We start from the raw sequence: 17,616 nt of genomic DNA on the forward strand, positions 1-17,616 counted from the left end.
AAACATACCAAACATGCTCAACACACACTCAAGCATAGGCTTCCTTAAGAGGCCAAAATGTGTCCTTTTCAAGGACAACAAGGAGAGGGGGTGGCCCTCTCCTTCTTGGGACTTCAAAGCATCATCTTCACCACTGAAATCCCTCAAGATTTCAGTGGTGAAGAGACCTCAACACCAAAATCCCGGAGCTAGCACAAAATGGCTCAAAATGAGGCCTTTTGAGGCCTAAGGGTGGTCAACAACCCTCAAACAACAAAACACTCTTAATAAACAATAAAGAGGGCTTAAAAATAGAACTTTTTTATGTTATACAATAATCACAAAAACAGCTCTAAGATAGATGAAAAATCAATGCAAAAAAAAGGGGAAAAAGGGACTAGTTTCTCACCCTTGTAGCCTTCTTCAACAAAGATGCTCCAATGGCCTCCTTGAGCTTGAATCCAAGACCAAAACTTCAAAACACACTCTTTAGAACCTCAGCTCCTAGAGGAAGGTGAAACACTAGGTGTTTGTGTGCAATAGTAAGGCACAAAACACCTAGTGAACAAAATGAGAAGGAAAGAGAGATAGGTGAGTGTATCTAACCCTAACCCTAGAAAACCAGAGCTCTCCTCTGTCTTTTCTCTCTCTAAAATGTCTAAGCCTCCTCTTTTTGCCTTAGAGAGAGCTCTCTCTATATGCCTCTTGTAAAGCTTACAAGACAAGCTTTGCAAGAGGGAGATCCCTCCATACACGTGTATGGAGGGGAGCAAAAGTTATACAGCTGTCCAAAAATATCTACAAAAGCAGATGAACAGCAATCGGCCGGCAAAAAATGCCATCTTGGCCAAACAAAGTGCCGACCGGCACAAAAAAGTGCTGACCGGCAACAAATAGTGCCGACCGGCAAACTAAATTGCCGATGGCAGCAAAAACCAGCCGGTGGCATCTAGCCACTGCCGGTGATGGGTGGGGATGGTCTACAAGCCCCACTCTGCCTCTCAAAGGAAAGATGCAAGTGTTTGGTGCAAAACCAGACACTAAACGGTCGAGTTCGGGGATCCTGAGGCGGGGCGCGCGAGCCGAGACCTCCGGGAACTCCAAACGAACACAAACATGGATAATCACCGAGTGTTCAAACGGTGACGTCCAAGTCTTGAGGACGGTCAAAAATGGGGTGTCTACACTTGGCTTGAGGATGAGACACAGGTTAGGCCATCCTTGGTGGCAGAGACTTTTGAGAGTACAGGCAAGAGGTAGAGGACTGCTACCTAACTTATCTATGCGCCTAGTTTATTGCTTTGACTTTTCTTTTCAAGTTTTATGATGTAAAAGTAACTTTGATTTAACCTGAGAGTTGGAGGGTGTACTTGTGTTGAAATCATGTAATTAAAGTTGTGAGTACTGAAAATTTTCCTTCTGGGTCCAAAGAAATTGTCTGTGTTACAAAAGGTAAAATTTTGAGAAAATCAACTTCATTAAAACCTTTCAAAACAAATTTTCACAAGCGGTCATTACCAGTTACACATGGAATCAATCCTTAAGATGTACATCCCCGAATCAAGAAGATCATAACTGCCCACAACTGTATTCACCTTCACTATTGTTTTGCCCCTTGCTTCATCTTACAACTAGATCTTCCGCTAAATGGAGGTAAAACAATCCAGCCGACTGATGGTGAGATGGACCAATCAAACAATGGATAGGATAGTTGAAAGTGGTTAGGGTTGAACTTCGAGATGAAGTTGCCTACGTATCTCAAAGATGGGAATCAAGCCTTTCGTAGTTCAGTTAAGGTTCACTCGGGTACTAAATCTCTCCTTTTATGCTTTAATTTTTTCCAAAGATGCCCTTTCGGGTTTTCAACCTTGCGAGCTCTATTTTTATTATTTTTAATTTTTTATGCTCTAACTTTTTCCTAGGTTGCCCTTCTGAGTTTTTGGCCTAGCAAGCCTTTCAAGGATAATACCTCTTCAACTTTTCCATGTTGATCGATTGTGAGAACTCCAAGCCATCTAAATCCACGAGGATGATTGCTTCTCCTGACCAGATAGATTTGATGATATAGGGACCAGTCCAATTGGGTCGAAACTTGCCCCTAGGGTCATGGATAGGGGCTCGCTTGTCTTTGAGCACCATATCTCCTTCTTTGAGGTTTCTAGATTTGACTTTCTTGTTGAAGGCCCTGGCGATTCTACGCTGATATCCCTGGATGTGATATAACACCTTCAACCCCCTCTCATGAAATAACATCAACTCTTCAAATTTGTTTTGTTGCCAATCCACCTCTGCTATCTAACACTCGGCCATGCTTCTCAGTGATGGTACCTCGATCTTGATCAACAAAACAGCTTCCAACCCATATAGCAAAGAGTAAGGGGTTGCCCCTGTAGATGTTCGAATTGACATTCTATAACCCTAGAGTACAAAAGGCAGTTTATCTGGCCGGTCCTTGTAGGTTTCCATAATCTTTCATAGAATGTTCTTGATATTCTTGTTTGCGGCTTCAACGGCTCCATTGGTCTGTGGCCTCTATGTTAATGACTTGTGAAAAGCCACGTTGTATTTCTCAAACAAATCTACCACCTCCTTTTTGAATTGTAAGCCATTGCCTGATATTATCTCATTTGGCACTCCACACCTACAGATGATGTTGTTCCTGATGAATCTGGCCACATGCGACGCTTTCAACACAGAACACCACTGCATCTCTATCCACTTAGTAAAGTAATCAATTGCCACTAGAATGAACTCGTGCCCATTCGAGCCCTTTGGTGAGATCGCTCCGATGACGTCAATTTCCCAAACTAAGAAAGGCCATGGTGAAGTCATATTGTAGAGCTTTGACGATGGGATATTCATGCGATTAGCATAGATTTGACATTTATGGCATCGCCGAACAAAGTTCATACAATCATCCTCCATGGTTAACCAATAGTAACCTTGCCAGAGGATCTTCTTGGCCAGTATCAGACCATTCATGTGTGGTCTACACTCTCCTCCAGATGGCCTCCGTGAGACATTTGGATTCTTCTTCTTTGACATAGAGCTTGTGCATTCCCTAATGCTGTCTTTTATAAAACTTACTTCCCCATATGATGAACTGGACAGCTAGAAGTCGTATTCCCCTTTTATCCTTGGCATTTGCCCCTGGTGGATACGCATTCTTCTCCAGAACGTTCCAAATGTCATGATACCAAGGATTCTTGTCCTGAACCTCATCTGTTACGGCTATTGTCTCGTAAGCAGGTGCATACTTATGTTCAATGATAATCAGACACATCTTAACCCCAATCGGTATGTCTACTATAGAGGATAGAGTTGCTAGTGCATCAACAAACTGATTGTTCTCTCTTAGCAAGTGCGTAAATGTCAGTTTTTGAAACCATGGAATCAGAATGTCTAGGGTCTGGTCATAAACTTTCATTTTCTCTTCTTTGGCCTTCCAATCTCCATTGGCTTAAGAATAACCAAGTTTGAGTCTCCGATAAAATCTAACCTTATTGCCCCTAGTTCTAGGGCAGCTTCTAATCCAACAATACACGCCTCGTACTCTGCTTCGTTGTTGGATACTTTGAACTAGAGTTTGAAAACTAGGGGTCTATGGGAATCATCAGGTGATATAAGCAACACACCTATCTCATAACCATATTGGTTAGCTGCTCCATCAAAGTACATTTTCCACGTCTCTTCTTCTACTTACAGGATCTTCTCATCTGGGAATAGGTACTCTACTTCTTCCTCTCCTTCCACTAGGTGGCCTGCCAAATATTCCGCTACAACTATTCCCTTGACTAACTTGCAAGTGACACACTTGAGGTCAAATTAAGAGAGAAGAAGTAACCAACGAGCTAGTCTACCCGTAAGTGCCAGTTTCTCAAAGAGATATTTAATGGGATCCAATCTCGAAACCAGAATTACGGAGTGGCTAACAAGTAGTGTCTCAACTTCCTAGTGGCCCAAACCAAAGCTAAGCAAGCCTTCTCCACAAGAGTGTAACGGATCTCATAATCCAACATTTTTTTACCCAGATAGTAAATGGCCTTTTCCACCTTAGCTTCTGATTCTTGTGCTAGCATCACTGACAAAAGGGATGCAGATTGTGAAATGGTTGATAACATATGTATTATTTTGTTTATATACATGATACAGGTTGCACGTAATACATACAAGTTGTGGAAAAATTAATAATAACAAAAAAAAACATAAAATCATGTTTTTTGTGGCTAAACAATTGGTAGTCAAAAAGGAAGTAAATATTTTTAGCGACTAAATAATTAGTGGCCAAAAAAAAAATTAGACTTTAGGCGACTAAAACTTTAGTAGCTAAAAAAGTAAAATAAAATAAAATAAAATAAAATAAATAGCTTTTAGGTGACTAAAGCATTTAGTAGCTTAAAAAAAATAAGATGAACCCAAAAAAAAAAAAAAAATTAGCGACAAAAACTTTAGTCAACCTAAATAATTACATTTTTGGCGACTAAATGTTTTAGTAGCTGAAAATGTGATATTTAATTTTATTTGATCGCTTATAGCGACTAAACAATTAGTTGGCAATTGAGGACTTTTGGTGACTAAACTTTTTTTAGTTGCCAATTACGTTTCTCGAAATTATTCAACGACTAATATGGCGAATAAAAATTTTAGTCGCTAAAAAGTTTTGGCGACTAAAAATTTAGTCACCAAAAATGCCATTTCTTGTAGTGCCTGGACGCCACTGTTCTGTCAAGGTTGTCCTTTTCATTTTTTTTTTTGAGTCTGTTGCAACTACTAAGCCTAGTGTTAATGAGAATGCAGTAGACTTTGCTTAGTTCTTTGTGCCATTAATTCATCGTGTTGACCGAGATTTCCAAAATTTTGATGAAAATTAATAGAAAGAAATTCTTCGGGCATTGAAAAACTTGATTGACCGAGAGGAAAAGTGGCGCGCTAAACCCTTGATGAATGAAATTATTTCAACTAATGTGGGTACTAAGAAGGATCCTCACTTGGTCCAAATTAGTTCCACGTTGTCTTCAAAGGGACGCTAGTGATTAGTCACTTTATTAAACGAATTCAAAGATATTATTGTGTGGTCCTATGAAGACATGCTTAGAATCAATTTTGAGATTGTACAACACAGGATTGTTCTTGAGCCCAAGACTCGACCTGTCAAGCAAAAACTCAGAAGAGTATGTCCTGATTAGGCATTGAAAAATAAAGAGGAGGTTCCTAAGCAGATTAATACAGGGTTCTTACTTGTTTTAGAGTATCCGACATGGTTGGCCAACACTGTTTCGATACCGAAGAAAGATGGAAAACTCAAGTTTTGTGTCGACTTTAGGGATTTGAACAAGGCTAGTCCAAAGGATGATTTTCTACTGCCACATATTAACATGTATTTGAAAGAAAAAATAGAATGAGAGATGATATTGTGCCTTACTTGGTGCCTAGATGGGTTGATTCCACAATTTTCCTCTCCTTTCCTCTCCTCCACCACCAAGGTTCACTCTCGTCCTCTCCTCTCTCCCTTTCACCCAAATGTGTAGATGTGTGAATGTATGAGATGTGCAAAATGTGGGGGGTGGTGATGTATTAATGGAGAATTTGGCATGAAAAGTCCAAAATGCCATTGGTTCCAATTCAATTGAATATTTTTGGATTTAGTTGGGATGAAATGGAATAGTGAATAATTAGGGACCTTAATTATATATTTAAACATGATCTAGTTTTGATTAAGTCAATGTAGAACTAGATTGATGTAAGGTATAAAATCTTTCCATATCTTTTAATATCTTTCCAAATCTTTCGATATTTTAGATTTGGTTACAAAAGTACACTTATATATATATATATATAAAGAAGAGGTGGCTAACCACAGTATTTGGATTTGGTGGATTTTTCCTTGATTTTCATGTACAAATTGTATCTAATTAGAAGATATTTGCAAACAAAATAAATCTAAAGGTACAAATGTGTATATATATAATGGTACTAGTTGAGGTCAAGATGTAATTTAATTAAAACATGAGGGCTAAGCTTTAAATTATGATTTGGAAGATCTATTTAAGAATAGAATTTAATTGGATTAGGGTTTGGGAATTTAATTTGGTTTAAGTTTCTTCATTTTGAATTAAACGACGATTAATCAAATGATCGTAGTAAGAATTGGAAATTTAGGGCTTTGGGTAATCAATCCTTAATTAGGGACTTCATTAATTATTATTAGGGTATTAAAATTGATTCGTAAGTTACTGGAGTTCGTAAGGTTCTGATAGGGATGCATTTTTCATACTAGGGTTAAAATTGCAAGTAGGCAAGAATTTGAGAGGTTTCATTGAAGTAATCCAAAAGTAAAGGCCTTAATGGAAATACAAAAGTCAAGGGTCTCACATGATATGTTTTAAAACATATTGTTTCTATTTCTATATTTGCAGTTTTTATACAATAAGAAAATTAACAAATATTATATGTTTAGTTGCAATCAAAAAAATAATTGAAAATAAGTTAGGTACAGTGTTATGGACAACAAATACGTAATCCCAGATGAGTAAAGATAGAAGATTTGATAGAATGCTCATTACTTGATTTTGAGGTACATAATTTAGAAAAAGGCTATGGATCCCAAATAATCTATCAAATTTTCTACCAAACCTCTTATATGGGTGCGGGACCCACACAAACCTACATGTGTGTGGGTCCCACACCCATGTGAGATGTTTGGTAAAACATTTGGTAGATTATTTGGGATCCCTAGCATTACTTCATAATTTATCATCCTAATAATAATTACAATTTTCAAATATCATGATTTTTCTTTTACTTCATTAAAATAATATTAATATTAATATTAATAGACAATGAATAAAAATATCCTTATAGAGTACACATTGTTCCTTCAAAATGACAATCATTCATATAGACAATATGGACCAACCTTAGTATATTGCTCACAAAGTATGTAATAACAAAGTTTATCAAATTGAACAAAGAGCAGAACGGAGTAAATGCAAGAACTCAAATTCATAGTATCATCCAAGGTATGTGATAGTTTTACATAACAACACAAGTTAATGTCTAGCATTTGTTAAATATTAAAATTATAACCTCGTAATTTACTTACATTTGCCACATCAAATATCAGATATTTGATAAGGCTTATAGTGATAGATAGAGAAAGACCTGGATATCATCGTTTGAACACTCGGTGATCATCCATGCTCGTATTCGTTTTGAGTTCTCGGAGGTCTTGGCTACGCGCCTTGCCTCAAGATCTCTCAACTTGTTTGTTTTGTACTTGGTCATGGACCAAACACTTGTGCTTTTGCTTCTAAGGACAGAGGGTGGCTTGTTGGCCATCCCTGCACTCCACCGGCCATGCCTTGAAGCCACTGGCTCCCTTTTCTAGCCATTGGCCAAAGGTTGTGGCCGGTCAGCACCTTTTTTGGTCGACCGGCCATTTTTTTTGGTCAACCGGCCATATTTTTCAACTGACCCCTTTTCATCTTCTTTATGCAGATATTTAATGCCAGCTGGCACGCACAATTCACCCCCTCCATACACGTGCATGGAGGGATTTGTCTCTTGCTTAGCTTGTTTTGGAAGCTTTGCAAGATTGGAATTCTATAAAGAGGGAGCTTCTCCTCCCTCCTCAAGGATTCCAGAGGTCTGAAATTAGGGTTAGAGTTTTTGTATCTATATATCTCTATAGTTCTCTCTCTTTGCATTTGTGTGTGTGTAATAGTGTCCTAAAGGTGTTTTGTTCTTAGTTTTGCACTAAGACACTTACTGTTACACTATACCTTGGAGCTGAGGTCCCTTGAGGCTGATCTTGGGGTTCTTGGGTTGATTTAAACTCAGAAAAAGTGCTGGAGTGGTGTTCTTGAAGAAAGTCTACAAGGGTGAGAAACTTACCATTTTATTCCCCATTTTTGCACAAGCTTTTAACCTACCTTGCATCTGTTTTTAAGCTTAGTGTATAACTAAGAAAAGTTTTGTTTTTACTTTCTTTTGAACTTTGTTTTAGATCACTTTGGTGTTTGGGGTTGTTTACCCCCTCTTAGGTCTTGTTTGGCCTCATTTTTGTGAGCTCCGGGACCACCTTGTATTGGCCTTCTCACCACTGAAATCCCTCTCCAGAGGGATTTCAGTGGTGGGGATGGTGTTTTGAGGTCCTAAGAAGGAAAGGGCCATCCCCTCTCCTTATTGTCTTCAATACTTGTCATATTTGCCTCATGTGTGAGCACCTTGTTTAAGTTCATGTTGGCCATGCCCTAGTTGATATTTGGTGTTATTTTGCCATGATTTACCTCTGTCCAAAGTCAGTTTGGACATACCATGCATGCTTTGTATACTTGTCTTGTAATCCCACAATTTGCCTTAACATGTACCTAGCATTTAGACTACCATGCTTACATGTTTTAGCCTAACTCCATGAAGCTTTTAGTCATGTTTCGGCATGCTTGAGGTCCATTTTTGGTTGCTTAGGCCATCCATGACTTGCTTTGTATAGCCACCATGCACTCTGGCTTGTTAGCTTTGGGTGTGTGAGTCGTGAGCATGCATTACTTGGTTTATTTCAGTGGTTTGGAGTCACTTACCTTGTCATTTCAGTCCATATGGCATGCCTGTTTACTTATATTTGATGCTCCTTTGATGCCTTAAAGAGTTGCTATTTTATGCTCCATGATTGTGTCATTGTGTATGCCATCATGTGTAGGCCATTTAGATGCCATCTAAGTGGGTTTTTGGTCTTGATTAGACCTGCCTTGGGACTATTTTAGGTCCCCATGGCCCTTTGGGGTTTGCTTCATATAGTCTTGGTTCGAGTCTCGTGGCTAGTTTCCAAATTTTGGGCATGGTTGCATGCTTTGCTTGATTTGTTTGGTTGATTTGGCATCATCCCTTGCATGATTTCAAAACTTAACATGTTGCCACATTTGCATGCCTTTCATTCCTTTTAAGTGTGTTTAAAAGTCCCTCTTTGATGCTTAAGTCTTAGACCAATTACCATGCATGATTGTATGTGCATTTGTCCCTTATCCTCTTGCACTTTGGCCACTGTTTTGGACCTATTAGAGAGCTGTCCATCTTGGTGTAAGTCCGTTCTTTGCATGTTGTTGCATGTTAGCCTTGCGTGTTGTTGCATACTTGGCCTATCGCGTGTTGTCGTATGCTTGAGTTATATTGCATTTGGCATGCATTTTCTTTGTTAAGTTGCTTCGCATGTTTCCATGCTAGTTCCCTCACATGTTGTTGCATGTTTGTCATTAGCATTGTCATTACATGCCTTGCATACTTATTTGTCTAGGTAGCATACCTATCGTACATTGCTTGTTTGCATGCTCATATTGCATTGGCATGCTTCCACACCTAGGTTGCATAGCATTAAGCATGCATTCCTTGCCTCTTAACCAACCATGATAGAGGTTGGGACCCCTTTGTGTGTCCTATGCATTGCATTCCATATTGAATTACATACTTGACCTCTTTGGCCATCACGCATTGGGATGCGCGATTGGTGGCCCGAGGGTCGAGAGCCACACTCCTTTTAGTTCATAGCATGATAAGGAGGGTGTTTGTGCATATATTGCATTGTAAATGCTTTGCCATGCTCTGTCTGTCCTCTGCTACTGTCAACCAGTGTTCTGCAGGAGGAGATGGCCGGTCGGCAACTTTCAGTGCCGACCGACTACCAAAATAGTGCCAGTGATCTAATTTTTGGTCGATGACCATAATTCCTTGGCCGGTGGTGTTTCCTCTTGGTCGGTGACCTCCCACAGTGCTCAGGGAGTAATCCAGAAGTAACCTTGAGACTTGTGCAGTCCTTAGAGGTGCAGAGCAATGTAAACAGAGGCAACATGAGCATGGCGATGGATTTCCGAGCGGAGCCAAGCGTGCATGCATTCGTTCCTCTTCCCGAGGCTGTTTTACTGCTTTCAGTAATTTAATTAATTAAGGGTCTGTAATCTTTAATTAGCTTGTTAGTTAATTGATTTGTATTATTCATTCGGACCCTCCGAGAGGGCAATTTTGTAATAAATGTGCGTGTATGTGATGCATGTCTTCCAACCACCTTTTCTTTCTCCCTTTTACTTAACCGCTTATGATGGTTAGTTCTAGGGCATGTTTCAATTAGCATCCTTATGCTATGCATGTTTGCATCATTCATCTGTATTGCATGCACCGGGCTCGACGCATCATACTAACTACATAGTATTTCAAATTCCAAGTTGAATACGTGTATCGAGTTGTTGCATTTCACATGCCATCCTTAGATTAGCCGAGCCTATTCTAGTTGCATTTTGTATGCGATGCATTAGCCATCTTAACATGGACTTGGATCATACATTTGATTACTAACATGTTCCTTGTTTTGGTTCGGAGTACTAGGTAAGCATTTATGCTTTAGCATACTGCATGCGTGTAAGTGTTGCAATGATAGCATGTTTACCATGAGGCTATGTGCTTATGTGATATAACTGCCTGAATGCCCGTGGGTGAAGGTTGGGTTACTTGAATTGAGATAATTCATTGAAATCCGTATTTTAGCCTACTTGCGAGTAGCAAACTTCAACCATTTCCAAACAAACGATTATGCGATGCTTTGTTCCAAATTAGGCGACCTAGTCTATACTTGTTTTGTTGTGCGCATCACATAGTAATTCTAGCTAATTAACCAAAATAAGGACGCATAATGTTTTCAAAACTAGATATCATGCTTAGTACAGGCCGATCTTCGGATCGGACGAGCGGGGGTGCTCATAGCTGACCTTCCCCAATCGTACCCAAGTTCCCAAGCCGAGGCAACTTTGGTGATGACGGACACGTGGCCTTAGGCAACGAGTCAGAGTTTCCTAAATTCTCCCAAAACAAAATATTTAGGTGGCGACTCTGTAACTGGCAAAGCAGTCCATGTTTGACACTTCTTTCTTAAAAATCTGTTTTCCAAAACGATTTGCCGGATTTGGACTCTTTGGTGATTTATTAATCTTGCATTGCACTTTGCGAGATCAGATTAAGAACCGTGACATTGAGTCCTAAACTGTAGTGAGCCCAAACGAAGAAAACGGGATTCCCTCTCGGGACGTTCGAGGACGTTTACAGTGTCACATTTTGAAGTCGCTAAGAAAATTATTAGATGTTTAGCAGCTTAATTGATAGCATAAAATGAAAAGGTAAGTTTACCAAATGCATAAGTAATGTCACATTAGTAGCACACATACATAGCAAAGGAAAAAATTTAATTTAAAACTATATTACTATTATTGTTATTGTTATTGCAGGAAGACAAGAATAATAAATTTTACAAGGTACTAAAACTTGTTTCTGGACATACATACATACATATTTTCTACATGGCTGACAAGATTAATGACAAGAATCACACATCTGTGAAGATTATAGCAGAAAAACTAGAAAATGACGAAGATCAGTATGGAATGAAAAATAGCAATATAATAATTTCCCAAAGTTTAACTGCAATGAGGATCAAACTATAAAATGAATGAATTTTATAAAAAAATACTTTAACTTTGAATGTCCCTTACTTGTTTTATTTCAAAATAATACTAATAATATTACAATGTTTGTTGGATGTTTTACTTCTTCTCTTTTAATAATAATAATATTAAAATGTTAGTTGCGTGTTTTATTTGTTCACTGTTTAATTATCAAATGGTTTCAACAAATATACACTTAACAAAAGTCAAACAACTTGGTGAATTATACATGTAATAGTAACAAGTTCAACCATGTAGTATGGATTACAATTATTTTATGCGATTGGTTTCGATTTATTTTCAAAATTTTAATGCTTAAACATTAATATAAAAATATAGGATAATATGTTAAATTTACCAGATGTAACACACATATACCACTACTAGTATATATATATATATATATATTGAAAAGAAATGGGGGAAAAAAAGAAAAAAAAAAGAAAAAAAAAAGAGAGCTTTCTTTGGTCTATTGTGATCCTAAGTTGCAATTTAAAAATATATATATGTAGACTCTTCATAATCCCATGATGTTAAGATATTTATTTTAAAAAAATTGACAATGTATTAAATTATACTTGTGGCTCATGTATTTAAAAACATAAATCATACTAACCTCTCTTGAGATTTTAAAAAAAATATAATTAGTCCTATATTTTTAGCATAATTGTACTAAATTTTCTTGAGGTTTTAATTTACATAACAGTTAACCAATTTTAATACTCCCTCCGTCCCAAAATATTAGTCCCTTATTCCATTTTTCATTGTCCCAAAATATTAGTCCCTCTTTAAAAATCAAGTACAAAAATAATGTAAATTTCCTATTTTACCCTTCTTTTAAATTAATAAACAACATAAAAAGTATAATTATGCATTGATATTCCCAAAAAATGTACTATCAAAAGGATAATTTTGGAAAATCAACTTTTTTCAAATGCAATAATTGTACTATCAAAAAAAGTTAGATTCCCCAAAAGAGACCATTATTTTGGGACGGAGGGAGTAAAAGATTTGTTACTCGTACGAGTGAAAAATGATATTATTATATTTTTTATACTAAAAGGTATATGTACCTTTATTTAGTTTAGTGTTTACCCATCATTTACCTTATTTAAGTTTTTTTTAACCTGGATAAGTCAGTGCAATTATTTTAAAAATATGGAGTTAATTGTACTCTTTTTCAAATCTTAAGGGGTGTGAACGTACTTTATCGTATTTTACATAGAAAAATTATAAATATATCTCGTGAAATTTGTTTAAAATACAAATTGTTCCCATGGTTTTAAAAATCACAAATAAAACATTATTAGAATTTTTTGTTTAACAGAACAAACAGAATAAAATAAAATTCTTAACTACTCTCATATACAACAATAAAATCGCCTGCGTTATTAATTAAAATATATTTTATCATTAAAAATTGATAGTTTATTTCATGATTTATTAATAAAATGAGTTATTTTTTATGTAATTAGAAATTTGAAGGGGTAAGATGTAATTTTCAGAATCACATAGGATAACATATATTTTAAGTAAATCTTACAAGATGTATTTATAATTTATTCTAAAAATAAATGTGATCAAATTATACAATTATAATTATGAAATTATTTATTTATTTATTTATTTATTTTTGCAATGAATGATGATGTGCCCGAATTCAAAGATAAGTAAAATGAATAGAAAAAAATGTTATGAACTCACTGTTCTGTCATAATTTATCTCGAATGCATTCGTATAGTAAAAATTAAATTAATAAAATGTAGGTCAATTAGTAAAATAAATTTAAATTGTTGATTCACTTTACTAGATAATTTTTTTAATTTATAAATCTGAATTTGTAGAGTTGTTGAATGAATAGCGTGGTGGTCCATGACAAAAATAAATAATTTCAAGCGACTTGTAAGTTGTAAGCCAAAATGGGTGCTCCTCAGGAGCAGGAAGCTGGTTTCACCAATCCTCCCTCTGTTGGGAAAAAATGAAAATTCTCCTAAAGATGAGGTTGGAGGTTGGATGACTTTACTTTTGCAGTACATGAAGTGACTTTACTTTGTAGAAGGGAAAAATGAAGAAGAATCTCATCTTGTTCATCTTCTTGTTTTTCTTCTCTGCTACGCAGGTCATCTTTTTAAAGGGAATCAAGAATTTCTTTCGATTTGGGCTTCTATCAAATTGGAAGAATTTTATTAAGGTTTGGTATATAATTCTCTTGTCACTACAAATTTATATAGTCAATGGTTTACATTTTCTCTTAACAAAAACTAAAAATAAATAAACTGAGATTACAAGAGCTCTAATTTTTTTTTTTTTTGTAAAGGTGGGTTGATCTTATAATTTGAAGTTATTTATTGCAGATATACTAATCGATTGATTGTGTATTGTAGGAGAATAACAGTAATGATGTTTCTCAGACAAACAGATTCAAGATCAAAACCAGGTCATACCACCGTCCAGAAGATTAAGCATTTCAGCCATAAGCATTCATTGATTTTCTCAGAAGAGCACCTGAGTGACGGTAAGGAAGTTTCGTGCTATGGATGTCAGCAACCAATCTCAGGTCCTTGCTATGGTTGCGTCTTCTGTTACTTTTTCTTGCACAAATTATGTGCAGAGCTACCCATGAAGATGTCACATCATATGCACACTCAACACCCTCTTGATCTCGTTGTAGCGAACCCTAAAGATGGCACCATTTACAACTGTGCTGCATGTGGAAGAAAGTGTGAGACATTTCTTTACAAATGTTCCAAATGCTTTTTTTATCTCGACATAATGTGTGTTTCAGCAATGGACAAGATTCAACAAGTTTTTAGACACGATGCCCACCAACACCCGCTAATCTCTATACAAAGGCCAGCCTTGTTCTTCTGTTTTGCTTGTGGTAGAGAGCATCGAGGTGCCTCCTATCTTTGTACCACATGTGGGTTTTGGATCAACCAGAAATGTGCTTCACTACCACGCTCCATCAAATGTATTAATCACCACCACCCTCTCAGTCTCATCTATTATCTTCCTGATGAATATTATCAATTCAGGCCTAATTGTGAAATATGCACCAAGTATCTGAATAGACGCTACTGGGCTTATATTTGTGTTGGTTGTAGATACTTCTCCCATGTTAATTGTGCAACATCAAGGGCAGAGTTGTCAAGGTTAACCTTCTTCCCTTACAATTCTTATTCTTTTTATTCTGTTTGGGTCCTTTTCGTGGTAATTGATGATATTCAGTTCATAATTTTGTTGTTTCAGGGATTGTGAAACAGAGGTCGGAGTTAAACCTCTTGACTCCAATATGAAGGGTTTACCATTAGCTGATGAATCAGTTGATCCAATAACCCTTTTTATCAAGAACATTGGTCAACAAGGGAAATATAACAGAGCGGCAGAGATCAGCCACTCTAGTCATGTCCATCCTTTAGTATTTGTGGACAAGCCAGTCAACAATAAGTCAAGCCTAGACAGCAAAGATGAGGTGAAACATGATGAAATATGTGATGGATGTGCTAAACCCATCTTGGCTCCCTTTTACCATTGCGTTCAATGCAACTTCTTTCTCCACGAGTGTTGTGCGGAGTTGCATAGTGAATTGCAAAACCCGTGTCACCCAGAGCACCCGCTCCAATTGATTCCACAGCAGACCCCTCTACTCAATTGTGCGTATTGCTTGAAAAGTTGCAATGTGTTCATGTTTGGTTGTGAAACTTGCAAATTCTACCTCGACATTACGTGTGCCTCCCTACCCCACTTTATGAGACACGACATTCACAGGCGCACCCTTGCTCTAAGGAAAGTATCCAATGGTATATGCAGTGCATGCAGGGCCAATGTTTACTTTGTGTTTGCTTGCGAGGCTTGCAGTTTCAACCTTTGTCACCTTTGTGCTTTATCGCCGCTTAAGTTTAGGCACAGATATGATAAACACCCCTTCTTGTTAACCTATTCACCTATCGAAAACCATCTGGACGAGTATTACTGTGAAATTTGTGAGAACGAAGTAAATCCAAAATGTTGGTTCTATCACTGCATTGAATGTGACCAATCACTTCATACAGGATGTGTTCATCCTCTTCTCAGTGATTTATATTCAAATGTGAAATTTGGGGGCACTCTTAAGGTTGAGAAACACCCTCACTTTCTCACTTTTGTTCAATGCCCCAAGACCTGGAAGAACCCCCGGGGGCCCTGCTGTGACTGCTGCGGTAAACCTCTTGATCATGACCGTTTTGCCTTTGAATGTGTGCCCTGTAATTTTAGGCTTAGATATCTCTGTGCCTTTGATGCAAAAGACGACAAAAAGTGAAGATTTAATTGGAGTAGTTTCAATCCAAATTGAAACTTTTCAAACAAATAGCACACGAGCCTGTGTAGATCCTGTATTATATAATTTTTTTGTTATTATTATTATTACTCTGGTTCTAGTTGGCTTTCAAATGGTGTATATATTATATAAATTCATACTTCATTTTCTTTTGAAGTCAGTTTTAGACATTGTTGTAAGTTGTAACCAGAGCTGAAGGAACATTACATGGTTAGTTCTTACAGTACAATACGATGTTTTCAAGGAAACTTGTGCTTTAATATTTTAGGAATTTCCTATATTTAGTTATGCTAATTATGAGAGGAATACAATCATGGTATGCATGTAATGGTGCATCATCGAAATCTTATGGGTGAAACAAAATGTAAACGTTCTCGTCTCCATAAGGTTTAAGTAAATTTATATATTCAAAAGATTACAAGGAATAAAAAAATTAAAAAAAAAAACTAACAAAACGCAAATCAAACCATCCATCATAATTTCATAATTATCTAATACCTCTAACATTAAGGTATCAACAACTAGTCAAAACAACTTAAGTAATGTAAAGTTGAAAAATAACTCACAATGTCAAATTGTCAAAATACTAAAGTCAAAAAAATTAATAAATCCAATAAACTAATATCAACCATAAACTCAAGAAAACAAAAAAAAAAAAGTGCAAGAGACACGTCTAATAACTATAGTTATTTCTCGTCACCATTGTAACCCCAACTAATCCTGCAAAGGATGCTCTACCGCGCTCAAATGAACGCATTCGAGATGTCAAGAGACAAAACAGGTTAGTATACTAGTATGAGTACAAATATTTGACACCCACATGTCCACCAGACAAATATAAAAGTACATTTAATTCTTTACGGGACAAGACTAGTAGTTCCACATTTCCCGAGAAAGTGTGGCATTTGGTTTCTTACCCGTACACAACTAAATATCAATTGAGTATAAAATAAACAAAACAAAGATAAAAATATGGTGGATCAGCCCTGTATAAAAAGTTAGTAAGACCCATCATTCTTCAAAAAAATAAAGTTAGTATAATTTAATCGTAAGTAAATTGTTGAAGAAGTATAAAAATGCACTATTTCATACTTAAATCATTCGAATTGACCAAAACTCAAAGAATAAAAGTTGTATAAAATCAAATTTCCTAAGAGGCAGTGAGAACGAATTTAGTATAAACTGAACAGATTGAGAGAAAAATTTGAAAGAAGAACCTAGACGGAATTCAACAAAAAAATCTAAAGCTGAAAACGAAAAGAAACTGCCGTAAGATGATTTGTTTTGGAAAAGTTCAAAACACGAAAAATGTTCAAAATAATGTTTTACTTCAGTTTACGCGAGATCAATAAAAATGAGCTCGTTTCGTGCGTTAAAACAACATCTAAAATTTGCATTGCTAAAATGAATAAAAACTATTATAACGAAGATCATCAGATTATAATTTTCAATCGATCTTTTTTGTAAAAATTTAAAATACAAAAGTTGTCTAGAATTATGTATACATGCCTTTGCCCAAATTTCATAATTTATTAAGGTCGTTTACTATTTTTCGAGATATATAAATCAAAGCAATTGAAACTATATCAATAAGTTCATATTTAATTCTTTGTACCTTAATTCCACCACTTCGGTCCTTCACTTCCGGCCTACACATATATCCCATGTGCCTTCCGTATACCCAACACCGCTCCGAAGTCAAATTTGCACGGGGATATCGTCCCAAGTTTGACTCACACTCCCTGGATGATTAGCATATACGTACGTGTGTAAATCAAATCACTCGTCTACTCCTGAGATTGAGGAAACAATATATATATACACGGCACCTCATTTACC

General features: G+C 36.5%; 1 protein-coding gene across 1 annotated transcript; it reads left to right on the plus strand.

Moving 5' to 3' along the window:
- The first annotated feature begins 13,532 nt into the window (after positions 1-13,532).
- LOC145804395 (uncharacterized) lies at positions 13,533-15,887 on the plus strand. Its single transcript, XM_082898147.1, has 3 exons — positions 13,533-13,650; positions 13,844-14,611; positions 14,709-15,887. The coding sequence occupies exons 2-3, from the start codon at positions 13,857-13,859 to the stop codon at positions 15,757-15,759; spliced, it is 1,806 nt and encodes a 601-aa protein (XP_082754273.1). The 5' UTR covers positions 13,533-13,650; positions 13,844-13,856; the 3' UTR covers positions 15,760-15,887.
- Positions 15,888-17,616: the final 1,729 nt, after the last annotated feature.

Source organism: Camellia sinensis, chromosome 12 (assembly GCF_055761805.1).
Source record: "Camellia sinensis isolate YWXY chromosome 12, ASM5576180v1, whole genome shotgun sequence".
Taxonomy (NCBI): Eukaryota; Viridiplantae; Streptophyta; class Magnoliopsida; order Ericales; family Theaceae; genus Camellia; species Camellia sinensis.

Excerpts from the sequence above, each read along its gene's own strand:
- LOC145804395 (XM_082898147.1), top strand. The coding sequence starts at position 13,857 with ATGATGTTTCTCAGACAAACAGATTCAAGATCAAAACCAGGTCATACC. Across the intron at positions 14,612-14,708 it reads TCAAGGGCAGAGTTGTCAAG|GGATTGTGAAACAGAGGTCG; the intron begins GTTAACCTTCTT and ends TTGTTGTTTCAG.